The 26673-nt window shown below is 33.0% G+C and overlaps 3 protein-coding genes across 4 annotated transcripts in view; 2 read left to right on the top strand and 1 right to left on the bottom strand.

Annotated features, from left to right (window-relative positions):
* Positions 1-270: 270 nt before the first annotated feature.
* On the top strand, positions 271-3266 carry LOC136039562 (uncharacterized). Its single transcript, XM_065723403.1, has 2 exons — positions 271-387; positions 2090-3266. Exons 1-2 carry the CDS (start codon positions 278-280, stop codon positions 3231-3233), a joined length of 1254 nt encoding a protein of 417 aa, XP_065579475.1. The 5' UTR covers positions 271-277; the 3' UTR covers positions 3234-3266.
* Positions 3267-3307: 41 nt separating this feature from the next.
* On the bottom strand, positions 3308-6877 carry LOC136039564 (uncharacterized). 2 transcript variants are annotated; one of them, XM_065723405.1, is made up of 4 exons: positions 6576-6877; positions 5611-5787; positions 4950-5051; positions 3308-3762 (listed from the first exon to the last, which is right to left on the bottom strand). In XM_065723405.1, the coding sequence occupies exons 1-4, from the start codon at positions 6586-6588 to the stop codon at positions 3407-3409; spliced, it is 648 nt and encodes a 215-aa protein (XP_065579477.1). In that variant the 5' UTR covers positions 6589-6877; the 3' UTR covers positions 3308-3406. The 2 variants fall into 2 exon arrangements, with proteins under 2 accessions (XP_065579477.1, XP_065579476.1); XM_065723404.1 differs by lacking the exon at positions 6576-6877 and having other exon boundaries at positions 5611-6264.
* A 5348-nt stretch (positions 6878-12225) lies between these two features.
* The window catches only part of LOC136039565 (rabenosyn-5-like), a 70915-nt gene continuing 56467 nt past the window's right edge, over positions 12226-26673 (top strand). Inside the window, exons 1-4 of the mRNA XM_065723406.1 lie at positions 12226-12434; positions 15925-16105; positions 18057-18170; positions 24442-24582. Coding sequence (XP_065579478.1) covers positions 15967-16105; positions 18057-18170; positions 24442-24582 — 394 coding nt within the window. The 5' untranslated portion in view covers positions 12226-12434; positions 15925-15966. The remainder of the gene's footprint in view (positions 12435-15924; positions 16106-18056; positions 18171-24441; positions 24583-26673) is intronic.

A 26673-nucleotide genomic window follows, 5' to 3' on the forward strand; every position in this document is an offset into this window, starting at 1 on the left:
ACAAGAACTGGAAAAATAAGTAGGCTAAAAGGTGGCAAAATACATTTAAAATTTATAATTTGGGCTATATATTAGCAAATTAGGCAGGTCGGGAGTAAATTTTTTGTTTTTTTCATATTTTGACTTAAAGCGGATGCACATTGGCATCACTTAACTTAGTTAAGTAGTCTAAGTTAAGTGATTTTACTTAGGTCTCTTCACATTGAAATCTTGCCGTTCACATTGAAACATGAAAAATGACTAATAGGACTAGGCAAAAATTTTGAATTGTTGGATCATGGAATTGAGGATGGATAACACTTATATGGTTAATGATAATGAAAGTAGCTCTGATGAAGATTTGCTGCTAATTCTTCACTTGAGGCAGCAAAAGAAGAAAATTAAAGGGTATTTCAAAGTTATAGATGCTGTTTTAACAGAATAACCCACTAATGATTTGGTCTAACTGAATTTCATATAGGGCCTATGGCCTCGTGAAGGCATATATATATATATATATATATATATATATATATATATATATATATATATATATATATATATATATATATATATATATATATATATCTTGAAAAGAGAAATCACCAATGCAACAGCAAAAACACATAAAAAAAAGAGACAGAAGGAGAAAAGGAAGACTGTTTTCCTAAATTAGTGATTAATATAGACCAGCACTTGAATGAGGCCTTAACCCTACTCATCCATTCAATCACATAGGTCAAACAGCATAGCTAAACACAATCAACCATAAAGAATAATCCATGGACAGGCAGTCATGTCGTCAATAAGTATAAGTTGTCATTTACCAAACAATAGAAAAAATAATAAAGACAAATAATTCAGAGGCAACAACCCAACACAAGGGCTAATTTACCATATTACCAAAAACATGGTAAAATTTTAGTTTAGTGACTTCTTGCTATCTTGGAAAGGGGCTAGGTATCCCAGGGAGGTATTTTAAAGTACCTACTTCCAATCCCTCTCACTCAAGAGGACCCTGAAATTTGCCTACATAGCAGGTCTATACCTATCAAAATTTTTAGAAAACAACATTTTACCTTAATTTTCAGTTACCAGTTGCTTTTTCTCTGCCATTAGTTCTGAAAATGAAACTGTTATTTGAGTAAAATTCTGAGCCATATCAATGGGTTTTTTTTCAAAATTTTGGAAATATATTTGCATATCTTTAAAACCTTATAAATTGGGATTGAACAAAGTTGTCAAGCTGAAAACAATTTTGTTGTACTTCATTCAAGCAGAAGATCTATTTTGCAAGGTTTCACTTTTATAGCACATATTTTTAAAGGTCATCAAAGGTCAGGACCCTTTTGAGGGAGAGTGAGTGGAGGTAGGCACTTCAAAATACCTTCCCAGGACATACTTTAGTCTGTAGAACAATCCCTGAAAGTTTCATTTTCCTAACTCAACCTCTTTCCGAGATAGCAAGAAGTCACTAAACTAGAATTTTACCATATATATATATATATATATATATATATATATATATATATATATATATATATATATATATATATATATATATATATATAGCCTAGGCTATATATGTATATAGTCTGTATCCTAGGGACTGGAAACATGAACAAAATCCCAGTTAGAAATAGGGTGTTTAATTGGGATGCTTCAATGCCGAGGTTGGTAGAAATAGTGAGGGAAAGTAGGATTGAATTATACTTTTTGTATTAATGTTAGAAATATGGTCAGTCAGTCAGGTATCCAGGTAAATTCTAACATTGGCATATATTTTGAAGAACTTAACAATTTTTGTACACATGGTTTGTGAAAATGATTGGTAAAATGTATTGGCATAAAATTTTAATCACAGTGTCCATTTTCTATTTATGCAGTTCTAATTGTTCTAAGCCTTAACATTACTCTTTACTTTCCTTTAATTTTCAGTTATTACCAAAATAGTTTTAAAGCATTGGTTTCTTTGACAAGTACTAATTGAATTCAAATTTTTATGTTTGTGTTACAGCTGAATTGACCAGTCAAACAGTCTTTTGCTTAAACTATAACATGAAAGGAATATTACTTTAATTTGTTTATAATTTATATATTTACTTTTTAGGAAGAAAAGACTATGGGTACATCCAATTCTACAAGAAAGGGAGAGGACTGTGAAAGGCCATCTGACACTGCTTAATGACTTACTTATGAGAGACGATGAAGAGAAATTTTTAAATTTTGTAAGATTAACAAAGGCAGAGTATGTTGAATTGCTTAGTTTAGTGAGGCCTTTTATAACAAAAAAAAACACCAATTTTAGAAAGGCAATCTCTCCAGAACTGAAGCTTGCTTTGACACTAAGATATCTGGGTACTGGTATGTCAATGGCAGCTCTCCATTATGAATTTCGTGTTGGTCACTCAACAGTTTCACAGATATTATCAGATACAATGATGGCAATATATGAAGTTTTAAGTCCAATGTATCTGCAAGAGCCTCAATCAGATACATTGAAAAGTGTCAGTGAAACTTTTAGGGCAAAATGTTTTTTGCCAAATTGCATTGGTGCCTTAGATGGTAAACATGTGCGAATTCAGTGCCCATACAAGTCTGGGTCTCAATTTTACAATTATAAAAGTTATTTTAGCCTTATACTTTTAGCTGCATGTGATGCTAATTACAAGTTTATTTATGTAGATGTTGGAGCTTTTGGAAGTGAGAGTGATGGGGGTGTATTTGCCAGGTCAGATCTTGGGAAAGGCATAGACACTGGGAAAATAAAGCTTCCTGATTCACTTCCATTGCCTGGAACAACAGAAAATTTTCCATTTTTTTTTGTTGCTGATGAAGCCTTTCCATTGTGTAGTTATATAATGAGACCTTTTCCTGGAAATAGACTCTCAGAAGCACAAAAAATTTTCAATTACCGATTATCCACAGCTCGGCGCCTAATTGAAAATACGTTTGGTATACTTGTGCAGAGGTTCAGAATTTTCCGAACTGAAATACTAGCACAGCCTGAAAAAGTAAAAGCAATAATCATTGCTTCTGTATGTTTACACAATTTCATTATTTCAACTAGAGGAGCCCCAACTGATATTCAAGAGCTATCAATAGGAAGTGGGATTTCTCAGCTTGGCAGAGTTGGGAGCAACAATTCTTCCAGAACAAATCAAGATCTTAGAAATAGACTAATGGATTATTTCTTATCTGTAGAGGGTGCTGTTCCTTGGCAGCAAGAAAAAGCATTGAGAGGCACATTGTGACTTGATTTATAAATAAATATGCATGTAAACATATCATATACTATTTGTATATATAGATATCCTGAATATATATATAGAGAGAGAAAGCATTTAATATGAAATGACTAAAGATCAAAATATAATAACAAAAAAAAATCAAATATTGGCTTAAAGTTAAAAAGATAAAACATATTTCAACGTTTTTTGGTATGTTCTAGTATAGCATTCATGATTTTCATGCGACACTGCAGTTTCTCCTCAGCTGGTATATCCTTCATGAATGATACAAGTGACATTAGAAAATGCTGGTCTTCATCCATAGTTATAACTTTATTTTTATTCCTTTTTTGTTTTTCACTCAGGTATGAGAGAATTGCTTCATCAGTTGCAGATGAAGTACTTCCCTCTGTTTTGTTTCGGTTTCTTTTTTGAACGTTTTTATAAGTTTGGAAGTGCTCATCTGGAGCAATTGAAGTGGATGCCTGTGGAGATTCCGTTTCGATTAGCAATTCTTCTGAATTGGCTTCTTCTTGGGACACACAGCGAAATTCTGGAAAATAGAATACATTAATGTTTGATGGATGAAGGTTTGTACTATAGTTTATGATTCTGTTCTGCAAAAACGAGGGACAAGTTACTGAACAGAAGAGCTCTATTTTATTTTATTTTTTTTAGATTATATAGTTAACATACAAATAGTTTTGATGCCAGTTCTTTTATATAAGGGAAGAGCATATACTTATACCATGCTAAGAAAGTAATTCAAATTGGGACTGAAGATCGATTTAACACAAAATCAACAAAAATAGCAGCAATGTTTTTAAAACAGAAGATAAAACTGTTAAGACAAAAGTAACAACTCCTAAAAACAAGAAACTAAGACAATAAGAGCTGAGAGCTCATATGGCACGTGAGAGGAGGTTGGAAGAGCCAAGAGATTCTTCCCACCAGGTTTCATCCCAACCTCTCCACTCTAAGCATTTTCCAAGATTTCAGGTTCCCCCCTCCAACTCCCCCAATGCCACCGGATCCGGTCGAGATTTAAAATAAAAGTTCTGAGACACTATATCCTGCTAAATATAAAATTTCATTAAGATCCAATCACCCGTTTGTAAGTTAAGAATACCTCATTTTTTCTAATTTTCCAAACTAACTGTCTTCCCACTCCTCGCCAGATGGTCGAATCGGGGAAGATACTATTTCAATTTAATCTTGTCTGGTCCCTGATACGCCTGCCAAATTTTATTGTCCTAGTTTATCTGGAAGTGCCCAAACTAGTAAAACCAAGACTGACAAACTGACAGAAATTGCAATCGCTGTATGTCATTTGGTGAATACCAAGTGCCATAAAAATCTTGGGGCCAAAGCCCCCCCCCCCACTTGAGTTAATTAATAATAGTCATATTTCTCATAAATACTGAACATAAATTTAACATTTATGTTTATGTCAATAATTGCAAATCTCATTTTCTTTTGGACCAAAAGTAATTGTACACTTTCTGATAATTGTATAGTTGAAAGTTTTTGGGGCTAGGGACTCCTCCCATTCCAGGTCAATTTACATTGAAAATGTATCCCAAATACTAATTAGAAATTCAATACGTTTAAACACTTCATTATTTTCGATCTTGAACTTAGAATAATGCTACCAGTATTTCCAATATTAGTATTGGAATACTATTGTATCCATAATATATCAAGTTTTAAATTTTTGTTGTATAAATAATAAGGACCAACCTGAAGGACTATGAGTAATATCAAAATCAATTTCTTCAGAGTAATCTTCTGTTATTTGCTGTTCGATTACATTGATGACAGGCAATGAAGATACACAGTTACCTAAAACAAATTATTCTTAGAAACAAGGCTGGAAATTAATATGAAGGGTTTTCTTGAAGTAAAAAATTACCATGATATATTCACATAACATCACATTATTATTTTTAATTTAATTTTTGACAATCCAGGTTAAATTTCATAGATACAAACTCTTTTGATGATCGAGTTTTACATTCATTGATATGTTATTTTTCAATGTCAACATTAGTTTTGTGTTCAGATTGCATAAGTCTTAAGCCTTTAAACAACAATTATAGTGCCAATCAACCAATTCTTATAACACAGATATTCAAATTAAAATGAAGCAATACCTTTTATAATTGTTACTTAGCATATACAAACATATATTATTTAGGACATACAAACTGTAAACTAATCTGTGATGGCTGCCATTTGATTCCTTGTTAATAAATATATATAATATATATAAATATATATATATATATATATATATATATATATATATATATATATATATATATATATATATATATATATATATATATGTGTGTGTGTGTGTGTATTGATTATTTTTCTGTTTATATGTACAATTCCATACCAATGGTTTTTCTGCTCCTATCAATGATAACATCTCTTAAAAAATCCATTCTTTGAATAAACTCCTGGTTTGCTGCCTTTGTCTTCAAAGCTGCAGAACCACTTGGCAGTTTTGAAATTTTCTTCAGTCGGACATATCGCTCTCTCAGACTGACCCATTTTTTTTGAAGCTCAGTATCTGCAAAAAAAGAAGTAAATGAAGTTTTGATAAATTTCATGGAAATTATTTTAGTTGAAGGAGATTTTTCATTTTTAGCTTTTTCATATCTTTTTCTTTTTTTAACTTTGTCATGTCACTTCTAAAATTGATGATTACACAGTCCCAAACAAGAAAGGGGGTCCATTCCTTTTCAATGCAAGCCCAACAAGTTTTAAATTTAGCTCCCTCTCCCCACCCTCCAAATAAAAGAAGCAAATTTAATTATTCTTGCTTGAACTACAGTCCTTTAACAATAGTTTCTAAATTTTTAACAAAATCATGAAGCATTACAAAACATTTTTTTGCCATTTTTTATCTAAAATTCAGTAAAGCATCAATATCACCATTATATTATGAAAAACTGCATCTTTTATATCTACCACTACATCTTTGCATTTCCCCATGGATTTCAAAAATTTAAAATTTCTGGCAGTTTTCTTTGAAAGACTTTTTATGTCCTTTTACTTTTTATGTAAATAATAATATAATAATAAATTAATAATAATTTTATTATTAAAATTTTTAATAATAATAAACAATATAGTAAGTGCTAGGGAAAAGGAAGTCAGATAGTTGCATTGTCTAACATGTGAACCCATCAAATAACAATAGCCTATAAGCAAAGCTTTTAATAGCCTATTAGCATTTTCATTGATTAAAAATCACACAACCTTCATAAACTGTTGCGAGAGTGTCTATCCTTCCTAAGCCTGAAAAGATTTACACTTCTATCTAACTTATTTATTCAATCCAAGGTCTAGGCCTACCTGAGATTACCATTCCTTGACTTGCCAGTTGATTTGAGAAACTCTCCCAGGCATTGATTTTGAGATGCCTACCCTTATAATTGTCATTTTTGGATTATACAAATAGGGCCTAGAGCTAATAAAATCAATTATCAAATGTTCAACTGAAGACATTTTCAAAGCTTTTCTGAAATAAAAGTCTCACTTATAAGTAATCACTTATAAGTTGAAAAAAGTTCAACTTTGAAAAAAGCCTAAGTTAAGTGAACTAAGTGAAAGTGTAAAGTAAATTAAACGGGTTTTTCGTGCCAATGTGAACGGGACGAAAAACCAATGTGCATCCGGCATTAAAAATAAAGTGAATATACTACTTGATGCCTTTTTGTATGTTCTTTACAGATATAATTGCTATAAGATATAATTGATATAATTGCTTATGTATATATATATAATATAATATAAGATATATAATTGATATAATATACAGACATAATTGCTTATGGGTGTGTTCCAGCTGATGGTTTTTCAGTAACTGCAGTTACTGCGTGGTAACTGCCCATTTTTAACTGCAGTAGAGCCGGTGGGAACAGCACAGTAACCTGACTAGCAGTAGCATCATTTTCAAATTAAATATACATGTTCAAATTTAAGGGTCAGTTTAATGCTGATTAGTATAATTTTTTTTTTAATTCCTGCTGTTTCAGAGCATTTAGAGAGGTTCTAAGCCAACCATGGGCATTCGGCTGTCACAAATGAGTTGGTGAAAAATAAATAGAAAATATAAATTTTCTCTTTTTTTTATTATTTCAAGACTAGAATATCACAAAGCTGAGCATTCACATAGCTTGATTGTATTTTAAGCAAATACAATACCTGATGGAGTTTTGTTGATACCTGTCTTAAATTGATTTGTCTAAATAAAATGGGCCTATAGCATTTATAGGACAGTAGTGGGACAACTATAGCAATTTTCTTTTTCAAATAATTATTGTTCTCTGGTCAAATTTGTGTTCCTTGCTAAGTGGTAGGCGCTTTGGGTTGGAATGCTTTGTCCAAGGTGTATAGGTTTAATTCCTGGCATTGCCAGTTTATTTGGTTTTGGATAGGGGTTGGTGATATGACTAACTTCAGCTAGAATTGGCCCAACTTTAAATGAGTACTGATGGAAATCTAGGGACAGTAAGGAGGAAGGGCATGCAAGAGAATAGGCTGGCTGGTCCTTAGCTTCCTATTGCACTACCTGGCTAAAGGACCACCAGGTCCTTTACTGGCCTACTGACTTAGCCATAGAAACTTTCTTTCAAACCCATTAAATGTAAGTAGAAATGAAGAATACCAGTGTGGATGGTCCTTCCATTTCCCTGAAATGTGGATGTATGGACAAATTTGTGGGTCATGAGAGATAGCTTGTGAATGTAATGGGGGTGAATGTTCTGTAAGATTTAAAAATTTATGACAGTTGCTCAGGTTGGTAACTGAACACAGAAGTATAATTTTGTTATTTGTTTTTCTTTGTGGCTATTATGCTTATTTAATGTCAAGTATTTTAAAGTTAATCTCCTTTATTTTGTTTTTAATTGCCATGGCCCTAGGGCGTAAATACAATAAAACCTACTTATATCCATTGATTTTCTTTAAATAGATAGGAGTTCTGTGTGTCCTAGCTTCAGTAAATTTAAATGTAATTGTGAGACCAGGGATTACAAAGTAGGTGAAAACTTGCAAATGGACCTCTGGTATCAATAAAAATTTGTAAGAAATGGATATCAATTTAAAGATTAAAAAAAAAAAACTGTTAGAAAACAAAGAAGACTAATGAATAAACAAAAGTATCCCTTTACAACCATTTAATGAATTGTCACAAATATTGGTTACCCTTAAGATTGAAATGAACAAAGCTTCAATTATGAATCCATTTTCCTTTAAACAGACTGAAGGGGCAAACCTCCAAGCTTTGACAAATTCAATCTCACTTTTGGGCAATCTCACCTTTCCTTTTCAAAGGAAACTTTCTTTGGATGTTTCCAATCCAACTAAAAACAACAGGGACAGCATCAGGTACAAGTGATCTTCTACTTAGCCTACATACCAAAGGGAAAAACATGCATCTTTATACTATAATTTACCTCCAACCTGCCTAAGGTGTAAATATATAGCCAAAATTATGTAGTTCCAATGTATTCTGTCACCTGTTACCTTTTCCGCCATTCTTGCTTTGTTGCAATTGCTTCAATTAACAGGGAGTTAAAGGTTGAGGGATAGATTGGCAGAATCAACAGGTAACATGTAACTTCAGCTATATATTTCTATATTAGGAGGGTTGGGGGTAAAGTAGAGCAGGACTGCATGTAAAATTATGTAAGCTATAATTATTGTGCAATTATAAAAATCGGTTTTCTTAACATATTTTTCTCTTGGCCTACAGGTCCTTTCTTTGGTTTATGCCACATCAAACATTGTATTCCCAGAGAAAAATAAGTAGCAACAAGCTATATATATACAAGCACATATTATTTATCAATGAGGACTCTAGTGCTTATCTGTGACCCCTCAGTAATATTGACAAGAAATGAGCAACAGACAAAATGAAATTTAAATGGCTATCAGAAACTGGATACAGGCTTAAGGGGGGTAAAAAAAAAAACAGGGCTGTATAATTGAAGTTCAAAAATAGGTGGTGAGTTTTTAGTGGAATAAATATTTCCCTAGCAAATTTCAACTATAGGTCATGAAAGGAGATTAATGTGAAGCTTGATCATTTTTAAACAATAATATGCACATAAAGAAAGAGAGTATAGCCTAGAGGGTTGTATACTCAACCATGCAGCTTGCCAAGACAATTTTAAGCTCCCATTATAAACTATGCACTCATAGCAGCAAATAGCAGCTACATCAGGCTAAAGGACCAATTACTACAACTTATCTTGAGGTTTTTGTGCAAGTCAACATGGGATTTGTGTTTTATTTTGGTGAGAATAGAAAAAGCATAAAAGGCGTTTCTGACTTAAATTCCATACTTTACTCATTGTCAGACCTTTTGCCACTGTTGAAGAAGCAGCAAGCAAATTCAAGTGTTTTGACTCCCTAGGTAGGCGGCTAGTTTGCTTTATACAGGCATTTTAGCTAATATCTTACCTCATAATGGCAATTTTAAAAAGCAATTTTTTTGCCCCTATATAATTAGAGTATATCTAAAATTTGAAGGATGTTTTTTTACCAGACAGATAAAAGGTAAAATTCTAGTTGAGTTACTTCTTGCTATCTCAGAAAGAAGTTAGGTTAGGAAAATGAAACTTTCAGGGATGGGTCTATAGGCTAAAGTATATCCTGGGAAGGTATATTAAAGTACCCACCTCCACTTCTTCTCCCTCTAGAGAGCCCTAAAATTTGACTCCATGACAGGTCTATACCTATTGAAATTTTGACAAAACAACATTTTACCTTAATTTTCAGGTACCATTTGCTTTTTCTCTGCCTTTAGTTCTGAAAATTCAATTCCTTTTATTTGAGTAGAATTCTGAGCCATATCAACATTTTTTTTTTTTTCAAAATTTAGGAAATGTTTTTTCATATCTTTAAAACCTTATAAATTGGGATTGAGCAAAGTTGTTAAGCTGAGAACAACTTTGTTGTACTTCATTTCAGCAGAAGATCTATTTTGTAAGGTTTCACTTTTATAACACAGATAGCCTATTTTTGAAGGTCATCAAGGGTCAGGGCCCTCTAGAGCAAGAATGAGTAGAGATATGTACTTTGAAATACCTTCCCAGGACATACTTTAGCCTGTAGACCCATCCCTTAAAGTTTCATTTTCCTAACCTATCCCCTTTCAGTGACATTTCAGAGAAAATTTCAGTGATATTTATATCACTCATATATTTCTCATATTTTATATCACTTTATATTTCAGTGATATTTTTCAGAGAAAAATCATTCAAATTTTTTCTCAAAAGAAGCTTGATTTTTAAAAATAAATGTATGTTTAACAGAAAGCAACTGACATCATATGAAATCCAATAAAAAAAAATTCATGGAGAATAAATAATATCTGCCAAATATTTAACCTATAGTGAGGTGGCATAAAAGATTATTTCTAAATTTAGAAAACCCAGTGTTATGGCAACAACAGTATGGCAAATCAACAGGAATTGTCTTTTCAGAACTAAAGCCAGAGAAAAAGAAACTGATAACCCAAAATTTCAGGACCATTTAGAGGGAAAAGAAATGGAGGTAGGTACTTCAAAATACTTTCCTGGGACATACTTCAGCCTGCAGACACATCCCTGAAAGTTTCATTTTCCTAACCTAACCTCTTTCAAAGATAGTCAAAAGTAGCCAAAGTAAAATTTTGCCCCTACTTTATGTTAAAAATCTAGTTTAAACAGCAATCTCAATGAATACAGACTATATAACTAGGGAAAAGGGTAAAATTGGTGCAAACAGTATTACTGGCTTTCATATAAAGTGAATATACCACTTGATGCCTGTTTTAATGCTGTTTACATATATAATAATCGCTTTTACTGCAAATTCAGATTTAAACATTTTTTGGCCTCTTAAAAATGACCTAAATATGGGGTATAAAAAATCTGTAATAGATTAGAAACAAATTTGGGCTATATATTTGCACATCAGGGGGGGTGTGGTAAAGCATAGCATATATTAAATAAGTAAACTAATCTTTGCCATATTTTTTTTTATGTGTTTTTGCACATTGAATTTTAATGAGAAGAGAAATCACCAGTGCAACAGCACAAACATAAAAAAAATACACCAATGGTTAGTTTACGTATTTAATATATGCTATGCTTTACCCCCCACCCCCTGATGTACACATATATATCCTAAATTTGTTTCTAAGCTATTACAGATTTGTAATGACCCCACATATAGGTCATTTTTAAGAGGTCAAAAAGTGCTTAAATCTGAATTTGTGGTAGAAGCAATTATTATATTTATAAAGAGGATAAAAAAGGGCATGGAGTGGTATATCCACTTTATTTGAAAGCCAGTAATACTGTTTGCACCAATTTTACTGGGAAAAGAAGCCAATAATTTTTAGTTTTTAACTAACCTATAATATAAAGTTACAAACCAACCTATAATTTTTAATTTTTTCAACTAAAAATTATAGGTTGGTTTAGAAACTAAGCTTGTTAGATTTGGTAATATTAGAATAACTCACCAATGTGATAGCTGCCTTCCTGAGAATCAACGTTTTTAACAACATAAAATTTTTCTTTTCATTTCTTATTAAGCTTGGCCTATGCAAGATAGGCCTAGAACACCAAAAACCCTTTAAATCCTAAGGAATATGCATAAGATTACTTACAGGTCACTGAAAAGCTAAGATTATTTCCACTAGGCCTATTAACAATTTCCTTGTCTTTAGACAAAAACAATTTCATATTTCTAAATTTTTTGCCATTGAAGCGTTCGATTCGCAATTCTGTGTTGACTTTCTAGGTCAACTTTTTACCAAATAAAACGGCAGCAGAGAAAAAAGTCAACTTTTAAGTTGACTTTTTCGAGTCGATTCGAACGCAACTCACTGGTTTGGGTGCGTTCCTCGTCTTAATTATAATTAATGATGATTAATTTTTTTCTAGCCCGCCTCTTATCATCATTACGTTGAATACACTCTCTAGAGCCTAAATTGGATAGAAAAATAAGGAGCAGAATAAAATAATCTATATGAATAATCTATTGAATTTGTCCTCATGTTGTAGCCCCTAATAATAAGGACCTCAGACGTCTTTTTACAAACTTTTTTTACGAACTTAAGCTGTGTTTTAGTCAACAGTATACATGAGAGATACACATTAGCTAAACCTGGAAACTGCTGAGAAAAGCGAAGAAGGGATAGCTAAGATAAGGCTGGTAATTTTTTACTTTTAAACTTCTCTGCACCTGAATTTGTGTAAAATGAGCTGAATCTTTCAGCTTCAGCTTTCAGCTTTTTGTAATCGAGCTGAAAATACCACTAGGTATTTTCTTTCACTTAGGCCTGAGATAGCTACTCTCCAGAAGAAAGTAGGCTAGCCTACAATTAAACAAAAAGTGACCTTAGATTTCTGATCATTTTATTTTCATTTTATGTTTTTTTTATTATTTATTTCCAACCACCCTTTCATGGCTTGACATTGGCTAGCCTAGGCCTACATAAGACCAAACAACTGATAGAATTATTTTTTTATAGCCTAATAGCCTATGCAGAAATTATTTTTGGTAAATATTTTGCAATTCATACAAATGACCTACAAATAAAGTGAATGTACCACTAGATGCCATTGTTATATTAGCTTAGAGGGATAATACATTGTAGCTATATTTTAATTAAATATTTAGTTTGTTTTTTGGGTTGGTATTTAGTTAAGATCTCAGCTGCAAATACTAGTTCAAAAGCTTTATGTTTAATAGAGACAAGAAGAGGCTTGTACAATAATTATCTAAGTGATAGATCATATGGAAACAAAAAGAATAGAAAAAGAGTAGAGAAAGCATTAAAATATAAACTAAGGAGGTGTGAAGTGGGGGCCATGGATAAAATTGCCAAGGATTTGAAAGAATACAGCTAGATGGCATTATAGTAAAATATCCTACTGACATGTTACTAAACTGAGAGGGAGTAGTCAATCTGGACTTGTCCCATTTAAAAAAAAGAACAGGGCCACAATTAGCAATAAGAAAAGAGTTAAAGAGAGATGGGCAGAACGTTTTGAGTGTTTTAAACTGAGATACAGTTGCAGAACAAGATATAGAGAAAAATGAAAAAGTTTGTAATACCTTGGATGTGGAGAAAGATTTGTTTTGTAAAGAAGAATTAGTGACAGCACTAAATGGATTAAAAAATAATTGGGGAGAGTGGGGTACCTTGAACCAGATTTCAGTTTTGATTTTTTTAAAGGCAAACCTAAAGACCTTTCAGGAAATTTTTTACATCAAAACATAGCTTATTTATCAGGCTATCTCTGAGTATTTTTTTCTGTTTTGTGGGTTAATACTAAATAATGCACCATTGATTTTATGAGACTTGATTTTTTAGTTCAAGCTACCCCACCCCCTGGGTACCATGAACCACCCCATGGGGCATGATGAACCAGTATGATTTGTCTTTTTGTTGATCAGTTTCAGTTATATAAAAGTTCAAAGTTGTAAAAAATCAGCTATCAAAAGTAAAAAACACAATTAACATCTTATTTAAGTGAAAATGATGCAAGGTTTATACCAATAGCAAACTTCACTGATTGGTGGGATGTTCCACTGACAGGAACTGGTTTGGAGAGGCAAAGCAACACATCAGGCTTGCCTCATCTATAGGAATAAATTTCTCATTGCCCAAATGTTTCTAAACCTCACTACATTACCCACAGGCTCCCTAAGGCATTTCCCTAAGGCTCCAGGTACAGATAGTGTGTTAAATAAATTTCTGAAATATGGTGGCTCTGAGGTTAGAAATAAGTTACTGAAGATTATGAACTTGATTTTTGAAAAAGGGCAAGTACCTAATGATTTTAGGAAAACCTTAATTAAACCACTGTATAAGAAAGGTGACAAGAGTGAGCATCATAATTATCAATTTTTGAAAATGGGTAGTACCTTACAATTTAAAGAACACTTTAATTAAACCACTATAAAACCTTAATTAACCCACTGTTTTTTTTTTTTTTAATTCAGCAAATTTTCTCATGTTTTTAACTTTTGATGGGTGACATTAAACTTAAAAATTTTTGCATATTTCAATTCAGCTCTCTGAGCAACTCTCTGATTCTCAGGGAAGAGGGATTTGCATAGAATAAACAAGCCAGCTCATTCCACACAAATTCTGTATTCTCAAGCAGAATCACTGAATCACTTCATTTTTGAATGTCAATCTGTCTTACAAAAAGTAGCAGATAAAAAAAGGATCTTCAGTAATGTTGACCTAAACCCTGACACAATGAGTTGCTTCACTCAAGTTCTTTTACTCATTTTGAAATATTAATGCAATGAAGCCTAGTAATTTTTGCAGTGACACACCACTAAATTGAAAGAAACCTGCATTAGTGCCACTCATTAACCCCTTACCTTCAATGAATAGAAAAGTCCTCATGAAACCAAAGGGAGACCAAAATGGACTTGAAGAGGCTCTCCTTTAATGAGAAGTATCATCAGAGAAAATATAATTCCAAGTAATAATATGGCACTTATTACACATGGGTAATACCATGGCTATTAGCCCTTTGAAGGAGAGGTAGGTGCTGTTATGGCAAGAACTTTTACAAGCAAGATTATGAATATAAATCAGGAATTGTTAGAAATAAAGTATTTGAAGGAGAGATTAGTGTTGTTGGGGCATGAAGCTTTACAAGCAAGATATTAGGTATAAAGTAGGGATTGTTAGAAGTGAAGCATTTGAAGGGGAAGTTGGTGTTATTTTGGCAAGTGGCATTAGTTTAAAGAAGGAATTGTAAGAATTGAAGCATGAAAAGCTTTACTTTTTCTGTCTTAAAATATTTTTGGTTGTTTGGTGCTTAGTGCAAAGGTGGTTTGCAATGGTATTTTGGTACTTGGTGCAAAGGTGGTGTCCAATGGTGCAATGGTAGTTTGGTACTTGGTGCAAAGGTGGTTTCCAATGGTGCAATGGTTGTTTGGTGCTTGGTGCAAAGGTGGTTTCCAATGGTGCAATGGTTGTTTAGTACTTGGTGCAAAGGTGGTTTCCAATGGTGCAATGGTTGTTTGGTGCAAAGGTGGGTTCAATGGAATTAGCAGCCCTACTCTTATCTGTGATAATTTGTACTTGGTTTAAGTCCTAGTTCTTATATCAGTTGATATTTGTTCATTTCAATTTTTAATAGCACTGTTTGCTTTTTGTTAGAAAAACTTGTTATTTATGTTAATTTAATGCCTTTAAATTGTAATAAGTGATAAAATATTAATGCTGTTTTACCTTATGTCTTCCAACATTTTTGCTAATACTTTGTTATTAAATTGTTTTTACCCCACTCGAGCAATGCCTCTGGGACTCTTCTTTGTCTATACTTTTTCTTATAAGAAAAAAAATCTACTTGTCTATATTCTTGTCTATTCTTTATACTTGTCTATATTGTTCATCTTGCTTTTCTGCAGTAGGTTTATAGTAGGTCATAAGGACACACAGTACCAGTTCTTGGGCAGCAAGAGGAAGTTTCAAGGGATTTTCCAGGGGATAAAGGTTAAAAAATTGAAGTTGTAATTGAAGAGGTTGAAAAATTGAACATCTGGTCTAGTTCTCAAATTTTTCTGGGGAGTTCTTTGGATCAATCTTAGAGGTACTCACTTCACCTTGCCACTGTACGAAAATTATGCTGGCTTTCAAAGTATCTCATTTCGATTTTTCTTTTAATTTTAGAAGCTGTATGCAAAATGAACATATGAAATTATCTCAGGCAAGATGTCCCATGAAAACGTTGAGATTATTGAAGGTTTTCTTTGTCCTATTTGCTATGAAGATCTTGGAACTATTCTTGGCCTACATTCCCATTTTAATGATAAACATGGAGAAGAAAAGGATATTCTAAGTGCTTTTAAAGGTATTAGTTTTTACTGTTTAATTAGTTTATGTATTTTATTTTCCAACCCTGGGTGCATAGAGCTAATAGGGTTTGTCATTGGTTTTCCTGTAGTGGCAGTCTGAAACCCCAATGAAGAGTATTTATTTAATGAAGGGTGCATTTACATATGGGTGGGAAAATGGTGTATTTTGGATCCATGTATTTTGGGATTATGATGTATAATTGAACCCAAATTAGAGGGAAAAGTAATTCATACCTCCTTCCCTCTACATGCAGACATGCTAAAAATGTATGTTATGTGAAGCATAGTTGTAGGCTGCACATTTACTAATGTGGAATTATGGTGTATAATCAAATCCAAATTAGAGGGAAAGTAATTTATACTTCCTTCCCTCTGCATGCAGACATGCTAAAAATGTATGTTATGTGAAACATAGTTGTAGATTGCACATTTACTAATGGGGAATTATGGTGTATAATTGAATCCAAATTAGAGGGACAAGTAATTTATACCTCCTTCCCTTTGCATGCAGACATGCTAAAAATGTATGTTATGTGAAGAATAGTTGTAGGTTGCACATTTACTAATGGGGAATTATGGTGTATAATTGAATCCAAATTAGAGGGACAAGTAATTTATACCTCCTTCCCTTTGCATGCAGACGTGCTAAAAATGTATGTTATGTGAAGAATAGTTGTAGGTTGCACATCTACTAATGGGGAATTATGGGGTATAATTGAATCCAAATTAGAGGGAGAAGTAATTTGTACCTCCCTCCCTTTGTGTGCAGACATGCTGAAAGTGGATTTTATAATAAGTCAGCAGTGCTAAGATGATTTAAATTCCCCCTTTTTCTATCATCACCTTGTACATGCTTTGTTGCTGGTGAAAAACTGGTCATTTTATCACATTATTGCAGAATATGGAAACAAGACTTTTTTTTTCACCAATTGAAAGCTATATTTCTGTAGTAATATTATAATTTAGAATAGTTTAGATGATAATATAAACTTTCCCAAAATTTATAAAAACGACCTAAAGCCAACTGGTTGTTTCTTGGTGCTTAAATTAAATTTTAATTAATTAAATTAAAATTAGTTTATGTAATTTGTATTTTCAGATATTAGCTCAATTCTCAAGAAATGCTTGATGATGCTGTAAATCTCTCCTTCTCCTATACCCTATCTCTCTCTTTCTTCTTTTATTCACCTTCTTTATTTTGGCGAAATTTTATTTTCGTTTTAACTTTATCCTAACCTTTGGGCTCAGCTTTTTAGCTAGACTAATGATTTTTGCTTCTTTTCTTAGTCTATTAAAAAACGATGTAAACGGGAAAAACGCAAATTTGGTTCTACAGGCTTTATTAATTTTAGTAAATGAGCCTAAAAATTACTTACTTTAGGGAAGATATGTAAATCATAGTCCAAATACTTGTGAACAGTTAGTAATATAGGTTAAAATTGTGTTTCTGAGAAAAGAATAAAGAGCAAGGATTACAACAAAACTCAAAAATTGCAAAAGAGCCAATTCTAAATTTGGTAGCCAAAATTTAGATAATAAATAAATTGAGATAAATATTATAGAAGGATCAACAAAAATCTTAAAAAGGAAGAGAAGATTGGCATTTCCGCCATATGTTTTTCTGTCACTCTTTTTTACTTACTATATTTTCTATTTACTTTCTTCTTCCTTTCTGTTTCTGTAGAAAGTAGGCCAACGAAATGTTAAAAATTAAGTAAACATTATTTCCCACATCTATTTCTGTTATTCTTTTTTCTAAATTTCTGTGTATTCCTGTAAAAAATGTGTTCCTTAATTCTTGTATATTCATAGATTCTTGTGCAAAGTGGATGAGTGAAATATTACAAAGGAAGAAAACATGTACATTCGTTTCCTATATATTTGTCTGTCATTTTATTCTAAACTATTGTATATTCTTCTACCCAAAGGATATATTCCTTTTTTCAGGAATAATTGGTAAGGCAAAAACAATCTTCAATGAGGGGCTACTTAACGATTCAAGTCTTCTTGGAAAGAAAGATGAATTCAAAGAGGTTCGAGTTATCCAGGAGCAAAAAGCAGGTAGGCCTTCATTCAGAAATGTACAGTCCTTCTCCCATGAAATCCCAAATCGACTCGAATCAAGGGATACTTCTTATTCAAAAGATCAAGTCAAATGTGTCTCTTCCCTCCCCTCCTGAACAATTCTGTGCATATTCCTGTCTTTATGGTTTGACTTTTTAAGCTGTTTTCCTAGAAAAAGGGTGTTAAATAAATGACTTCTGGAGAGAGGGTGTAGTCTGGGGTGTGAAACATCGTATATTTCAATATTGTATAGATGTATCCATGAATAGGATTCTATTGTATAGATGTATTTATGTATAGAATGTATAAAATATGCATATAGATGTATAGAAATATTGTATAGATGTATCCACGAATAGGATTTAATGTATATATGTTTAGACTGTATAAAATATACATATAGATGCATAGAAATAGTGTATAGATGTATCCACGAATAGGATTTTATTGTATATGTGTATAGAAATATGTATAGAATGTATAAAATATGCCTATAGATGTATAGAAATATTGTATAGATTTATCCACGAATAGAATTTAATGTATATATGTATATAATGTATAAAATATACCTATAGATGTATAGAAATAGTGTATAGATGTATCGACGAATAGGATTTTATTGTATAGATTTAATTATGTATAGGAATATGTATAGAATGTATAAAATATAAATAGAAGTATCCAGGAATAGAATTGTATTGTATAGATGTATTTATGTAAAGAAATATGTATAAAATATACATATAGATGTATAGAAATATTGTATAGATGTATCCACGAATAGGATTTTATTGTATAGATGAATATATGTATAGAAATATGTATACAATGTATAAAATATACATATAGATGTATAGAAAGATTGTATAGGTATATCCACGAATAGGATTTTATTGTATAGATGGATGTATGTATAGAATTATGTTTAGAATGTATAAAATATCCATATAGATGTATCTACTTCTTGATCATATAGTTTTGTATCAAATGCTCTTTAATAGGGAATACTTGTGGAGGCCCTTGTATTTAACCTTTCAATGTCTTTAAAGTACTGCTATTGTGCAGGGGCTGCTTTATTACAAATGAAACTTAAATTTATTTTGGATATTTAAAACAGATCTAAATACTGTATTTCACAAAAATGTTCAAAGTAGTTTTAGGAGTAGTAATAGACCATTTACAAATTTGCTAAACTTTGATGTGTCATATCAGAGCTTTGTCTCAGCTAACATGAATAAATTGTGTATTTTAAAAAGTGCTTAAAATAGTCGTAGGAGTTGTATGAGATTTATTATAAAATTTCAAGATGCATAGAGGAGAAATTCGTTTTGAGTGTCAGATATGCAGAAAGTATTTTATCAGAATTCAATATTTTTTACACATGTGAGACTTCATGCTGGGGAAAAACCATACAAGTGTAAGATGTGTCCTAGACCATTTTCTCAGAAAAATGAGTTGGAATAAAAAAAATGAGTGGGGAAAGTGTGAATGAAAATACATAAGAAACAAACACAACAATAGAAGTTGAATCTAATTGTTTTAATTGGTCATGTGGAAAATTACTCAACTATATATATCTTAAAATTAGGAGAAATTAGGAATTGAATTTATAATCCATATGCAGTTAGGAAGCTGTTGGTAGTAGCAAAAAAATAAGCTAAAAATGAAAGCAACAATGATTTAACTAGTGGTGTGAAGACCAAACTCTGCTGCACTCTTCATTGGGGCATGGAGACAAAAGACGAAGAGAACAAAAAGAGTGGAGGGTCACTTCTAAATTTTATTACGACCACGGAACGTCGAGCTCCGATTCGCGAAGACATCAAAACAATTGTTAGAAGCGTTTTATTACAGAATGTGAAATCAGAAGTGGAAATTGTTGGTACCAAAGTTGAATGTGCTACTGGGTAATTCTCAAGCTCTCTTGGCAAAGCTTTGTTACAAAAATATCCACTGCGTTAATTACAACGACCTGCTAATCCTAATTCAACTCTGGAATTCGATGTTGAAGGAAGTAGAGGATTGTTGAAACTTGAAGGGTGTAGGAACTGAAGGGTGTTGGACAGTGACCCTCTGCTTTATTAGAGCCACCTGCTAATTCCAATACAACTCTGGAGTCCTATGTTGAAGGAAGCAGAGGATCGTTGAACCTTGAAGGGTAACCTGAAGGGCATAGGACCTGAAGGGTGTTGGATAGTGGCTCTCTGCGTTATTAGAACCACCTGCTAATTGCAAGGCAACTCTGGAGTTCGATTTTGAAGGAAGTGAAGGATCGTTGAACCTTGAAGGGTAACTTGAAGGGCGTAGGAACTGAAGGGTGTTGGACAGTGGCCCTCTGCATTATTAGAACCACCTGCTAATTTCAATACAACTCTGCAGTTCCATGTTGAAGGAAGCGACGGATTTTTGAACCTTGAAGGGTAACCTGAAAGGTGTTGGACAGTGGCCCTCTGCGTAATTAGAACCAGCTGCTAATTCCATTACAACTCTTGAGTTCGAGGTTGAAGGAAGCAGAGGATCGTTGACACTTGAAGGGTAGCCTGAAGGGCATAGGACCTAAAGGGTGTTGGACAGTGGCCCTCTGCGTTATTAGAACCACCTGCTAATTGCAATACGATCTGGAGTTCGATGTTGAAGGAGGTAGAGGATTGTTGAACCTTGAAGGGCGTAGGAGCTGAAGGGTGTTGGACAGTGGCCCTCTGCGTTATTAGAACCACCTGCTAATTGCAATACGATCTGGAGTTCGATGTTGAAGGAGGTGGAGGATTGTTGAACCTTGAAGGGTAACTTGAAGGGCGTAGGAGCTGAAGGGTGTTGGACAGTGGTTCTCTTCCTTATTAGAACCCCCTGCTAATTGCAACACAACTCTGCAGCTCGATGTTGAAGGAAGCGGCGGATTGTTGAACCTTGAAGGGTAACCTGAAAGGTGTTGGACAGTGGCCCTCTGCGTAATTAGAACCAGCTGCTAACTCCATTACAAATCTAGAGTTCGAGGTTGAAGGAAGCAGAGGATCGTTGAAAGTTGAAGGGTAGCCTGAAGGGCACAGGCTGTTGGACAGTGGCCATTTGCGTTATTAAAACCACCTGCTAATTCCAATACAACTATAAATTCCAAAATTGAAGCTATTTCACGAATATAACTTTGGTTTCAGTTAATTCTAATAGTAAAAGCTGATTACGAAAACAAATTTTGGAATTTTTTGAAAAAGAGCCTGAAACCCAAGATTGTATCCAGTATTTTTTTCTTTGTTTTTTTTTTTTGGTGGAGGGAGGTACGAAAAACTTCAAAAAACGCAACAAACAAATTTTTACATTCATTTTTGTTACATTTTCACGATCCAGAAAAACATTTTGGGTAGTTCAATCCCCCTAGTCCCCCTCGTTGATACGGCCTTGCTGAAGCCTCCCAAAAATACTGTCATTTCAACTTGAACTTGCACTATTGGAATCAGAATGTCAAAACCTTGTATAACAGAACTACAGTCCTCCACCTTCTTGGCATGGGACGCACTAGCTTTGTCTAATTTATTTGCTTTTTTACCAAGGGTTATTGTACTGAGTCAGTAATCGAAATTGTTTGAAGGGCGCTCATTTGATATTAAACCATCATAGGTAACCCACGCAAAACGAGTCATAGACCCGGAGTTCACAGTATTAATTTATTTTCATCTCAGAGCAATATTGACTTAATCCATCCATTTATTATGTATTATTATGTATGTAAATAATTATTCAACTCTGTTGTAATTATCATGTTCATAAATATAAAAAAAACTTGTATGGCTGAATAGTGTTAATGTTATCTGTATCGTTTTCTAAAATGATTATTTTTAAGGCGTGTAAAGGGTTAATAATTCATTAGACTCAGAGAAGGGGTGACACTGAGTCCGCCCTGAGTGGCACCATACTAGTTACGTTACTGGGTAGTCTGGGCACCAAACACCCAGAGCCGTTCCTAGGGTTGGTGGTGCCCGGTAAAAATTAATTACAGCGCCCCCTCCCGATTGAAATATAAGCAACAAAGCTGAATCAAAGGGAAAAATTTGAGCAAAGTCAGCAATCCTCCAGCTAAGGCGCTTCCCCCCAGCTTCAACAGCCGGGGTAGCTGACCTGGTTGCCTACCCCCTCGGAACGGCTCTGAAAACACTTTTTGAAGGTATGTTTGTCTTTGGGAAGGAGGAGATTTTTAATTTTAGAGTTTTACGGACGAACAGCGTGCCAAACTTGTCTATTTAGTTTTAATGTGGCAACACTAACAAAAGTGATGCTTCCCCAAAAACTACATTTGAAACAGACAGAAGGAAAATCTTTGAAAATCATGATTTTCAGGTATAAATGGGTTCAGGGGGGGGGGGACGAATATTTTATTTTAACGTCCTCGGTACTTTTAGGTTTTATTTGACAGGTCAAAGAGCTTTATCCCAGCTGAAGAGAAAATTTTTAAAGTATATCTGCACATAAGGAAAATGCACAGACAACACGATTGGCACGAAAGATTGTCTAAGATACTATAATAATTCAATTCAAAAAAACTTTTTATGTTCGGATACATCCTCCGACCCTCCCTTCCGTAAATATGCTCTACCCAATCCTCTTACATTCTGAAATTTTGGCTCATTTCATATTTTTGTCAAGATTAATGCATACAGATGCAAGTTTTGAATGTTAAAATATACATTTCAAACTAGCATGTCTCATTGCTTTTATGTAAAATTTACGATAAATTAAATTGATTTGAGAATCTTGTGTAGAGAGGCTTGAGTCCTCCCCCCCCCCTCTCCATGCATGTCCAAGACACTAACTATCTTCTATGTTTCCTTTCCTTTCTTCATAGTTTCATAGTTCCTTTTTAGTTTCTTTTACCTTCATAGTTTTCTTTTTTCCTTTGTTCCTTTCCTTTTTCATTACTATTTGTTTCTATTTCATGGAGACGATTTCCCCTTAGCTTAATAAATAATTTTTTAAACTGTAATGCCATTTTAGAGAATATTGAATACAAAGTTACAAATATCTTTTGTTCTTTTCTCTGTCCTCACACGTTTTTCCCCAAGGTTAATTTCTTTGATTAAATTCTGGGACTTCAGAACATTTCCATATTACAAACTTAAATACATAATACTTTTAAAATTTGAACAGTCAGCTGCTTTTTAAGAAAATATTAATAGAGCACATTAAAATTCAACTTAATTTATATTCAAACTTGACAGTTATAATTTTCTTTCAACTATAATAATTTTATTCTTTATTCTTCACTGGATTTGAGCAATATTATTTTGGCATCTGTAGCAGAATAGTATACTATTTATAAATTTTTATAAATGTAATTTATAAATCAAAATATGTCAACACCAACCACAACTTTATTATTGTCTTAGCTGAAAGTTTTACCTGTTATTTATATGATTGTATGTAGTTTATCCCTGTGCTTAATTTCCATACTTTCTCAGTGGTGGTTCTGGCCTCTTTTAAGCCCGGGAGAAAATCTTGATTAGCCCCCTTCTCCCCCTGTTTCCCACAATATTTTCAGGCCAAATTTTAACAACATTTTCATTGTTAATGAAATTATTTTCAATTTAGTAATTCATTATTAATTTAATTTAATTTTTAATTTATTATTTAAATTGTTTAATTATTATTTTTTTATAATTTCTTTTATTAATTAATCAGCAATTAATGAATTATTTTCATTTATTAACTGTGCCCTTTACTTTATTTTAATGAAAATAAAATTTCAAAAATAAAAAGTGACTATAACCCCTAGATAATTCATTTAAAATTTTACACCCCTGGGCTATTTGAAGCCCAGTAAAGCGTAAAGGTGAGCATAAATCAAAATGGTGATATATCACCAATGAAAATCACCAAAAAAAAAGAAATCACCAATGCAACAGCACAAACATAAAAAAAAAACAGAAGGAGAAAAGGAAGACTGTTTTCCTTCATCAGTAATTAATATAGATCAGTACTTGAATGAGGCCTTAACCATAGTCATCCATCCAATTACATAGGTCAAACAGCATAGCCATACACAATCAACCATAAAGAATAATCCATAGACAGGTAGTCGTGTCGTAAGTAAGTATAAGTCGCCATTTATGTGTTTGATTTTGTATTTGGCTGATTAACCTGCCCTTTTTTACTGATTTTTTACTGATTAACCTGCCCTTTTTTACGCCCAGGGCTATTGCCCCCTCATTCCCTCCTAAAACTGCCTCTAGGCTTTCTCTTCGCAGGTTAAAAATGATGACAATTTTAATTTTTTAAGGAGTTAGTCGAAGCTTTACAGCAGAGTTCAAAGCTTTGAGAGAAGCAAAAGTCAGCTACAAAGTAACTAAAACGAACCAGCTTCTTGTCCGTCTGGATAAACTCGTATCTGGCCTGCCATTGGAGCCGTCAAAGCGTAAAGGTGAGCATAAATTAGAATGGTGATATATCTATATATATATATATAACAGCACAAACATAAAAAAAAACAGAAGGAGAAAAGGAAGACTGTTTTCCTTCATCAGTAATTAATATAGATCAGTACTTGAATGAGGCCTTAACCCTAGTATATATATATATATATATATATATATATATATATATATATATATATATATATATATATATATATATATATATATATATATATATTCATTGAATTCCCAAGTTTGAGAGCAGTGATTGGTGACTTGTGGCTCATTGGCTCCTTAAATGCAGCTCTGGTACGAATATCCCCGAACAGGTGCGCAAGTACAGCCAAGGATATTGGATGATTGTTGAGTGTATCAGCAGTGCTTCCACCATTGCTGATTTTTTTGAGAATTTCCAAAATCTTTAGGTTTTTCCCGAAGAACCTCCTGATATTACCACAGAAACCATATTTTGCTCTTCCTTGAATCAAACTTCCTACAAATGCCTGTGAAACTCTTAGCAAGTTTCTATTCTTGCGTTTAAATATGATTTTATTCGCCCTGATCTTATTTGTCAAGCGAGATAATAAAAATTATGTATCCATGCAAATTGTAAATTCCAAAAGTTAAATCAAAAAAAACTTTTCATGTGTTACTATGTGAATATATTTTTGAATCTGCTTCTAAAAGAACTAGATGAAGGTTCACCGTGTCTGTTACCCAAGACGTATCCAACTATGTCTTTGATTTTGTATTTGGCTGAAAAACATGTATTATATTCGGTTTTCTAAGTAGGTTATCAGAAACACTCTTGGAATTTTTCATTTCATTTTTGTGTCAGAATCAGTGTAGTTTTCACGTAGGACGGTTTCGTGGCAAGTGTCTGGTATTAAAACAAAAGGAAAAAAAAAACATATATGAAGAATACTGAAGATTTATTAGCCATCCATAGGGGAGTCTTTGTGACTCGTTAACAACCACTTAAAAAAAACGGATCTAGAGCAAAATCTTGGAGGGCTTTAACCAAAAATTAAAAAACTTGTTTTAATAAAAAAAAAAAAAAAAAACGGTGAGTGAGAGCGAATTGCCATTTTTAGCCGATTCAGATATGGTAATTGTTATCTTGATTTCGGTTCCATGAACATTTTCAGTGTCTCACATGATTGAATTCGTGATAAAAAAAATCACAAATTTGGAAATCCTGCCTCATTAAGAATCAATGTCTAATTGCAAATCCCATTGTTCAAACCTTATTTGAGTAAGTTACCAAATGGTCAATCTCATATAAAGAGGTATTAATTGAAATTTCAACAGATTCTTCTCGGTGTTCCGAACAAAGAGTGTGGGTAAATGATAAAAGATGAGACTCCTGCTAGTGCCAAAAAGAAAATCACCAATGCCATCTAGCGTCTGGTGAAATTAAAAGGCTAGGCCTAATATATGTCTTTTAAATAGTAGATTAGCCTACACTAAAGAGTCCAATACTATTCAACTATTAGGCCTACCCTATGCTGCCTGGAAAGGCCTATTGAGTTAAATAATTCTTGAAACAAAACCGCAGAATTTTAGCATATGCAGATGCAAAGCAATCCAGCTCTTTCCAACTTTCAGCTGTGATAGTTTGCCTAGTACTGAGTACAAACATTACAGTTGTAATGATGTCTGTCTAATGGTAATGCAGCTAACTCTCACTCAAAGTCTCCAAGTTATCAATTGTGGTAGTAGTCGCTCTAGTTTTTGATACAATCTTTACATCTGACCAATGTGAAACATGCCCTCTGTGGCTCTTTTTCGAACCTATGTTGTGGTTTAAATGTCAAGAGGCTTAAATGTTACTCTAGTTTTTGATACAATCTTTACATCTGACCAATGTGAAACATGTCCTCTATGGCTCTTTTTTGAACCCATTCTGTGATTTAAATGTCAAGAGGCTTAAATGTCACTCTAGTTTTTGATACAATCTTTACATCTGACCAATGTGAAACTTGCCCTCTGTGGCTCTTTTTTGAACCCATTCTGTGGTTTAAATGTCAAGAGGCTTAAATGTCAATCTAGTTTGTTATACAATCTTTACATCTGACCAATGTGAAACATGCCCTATG

Source organism: Artemia franciscana, chromosome 19 (assembly GCF_032884065.1).
Source record: "Artemia franciscana chromosome 19, ASM3288406v1, whole genome shotgun sequence".
Lineage (NCBI taxonomy): Eukaryota > Metazoa > Arthropoda > Branchiopoda > Anostraca > Artemiidae > Artemia > Artemia franciscana.

Excerpts from the sequence above, each read along its gene's own strand:
- LOC136039564 (XM_065723404.1), bottom strand. The coding sequence starts at position 5,827 with ATGAAATTTATCAAAACTTCATTTACTTCTTTTTTTGCAGATACTGAG. Across the intron at positions 5,052-5,610 it reads TAGGAGCAGAAAAACCATTG|GTAACTGTGTATCTTCATTG; the intron begins GTATGGAATTGT and ends AATTTGTTTTAG. Across the intron at positions 3,763-4,949 it reads TATTACTCATAGTCCTTCAG|AATTTCGCTGTGTGTCCCAA; the intron begins GTTGGTCCTTAT and ends TCTATTTTCCAG.
- LOC136039562 (XM_065723403.1), top strand. The coding sequence starts at position 278 with ATGGAATTGAGGATGGATAACACTTATATGGTTAATGATAATGAAAGT. Across the intron at positions 388-2,089 it reads CAAAAGAAGAAAATTAAAGG|GAAGAAAAGACTATGGGTAC; the intron begins GTATTTCAAAGT and ends TTTACTTTTTAG.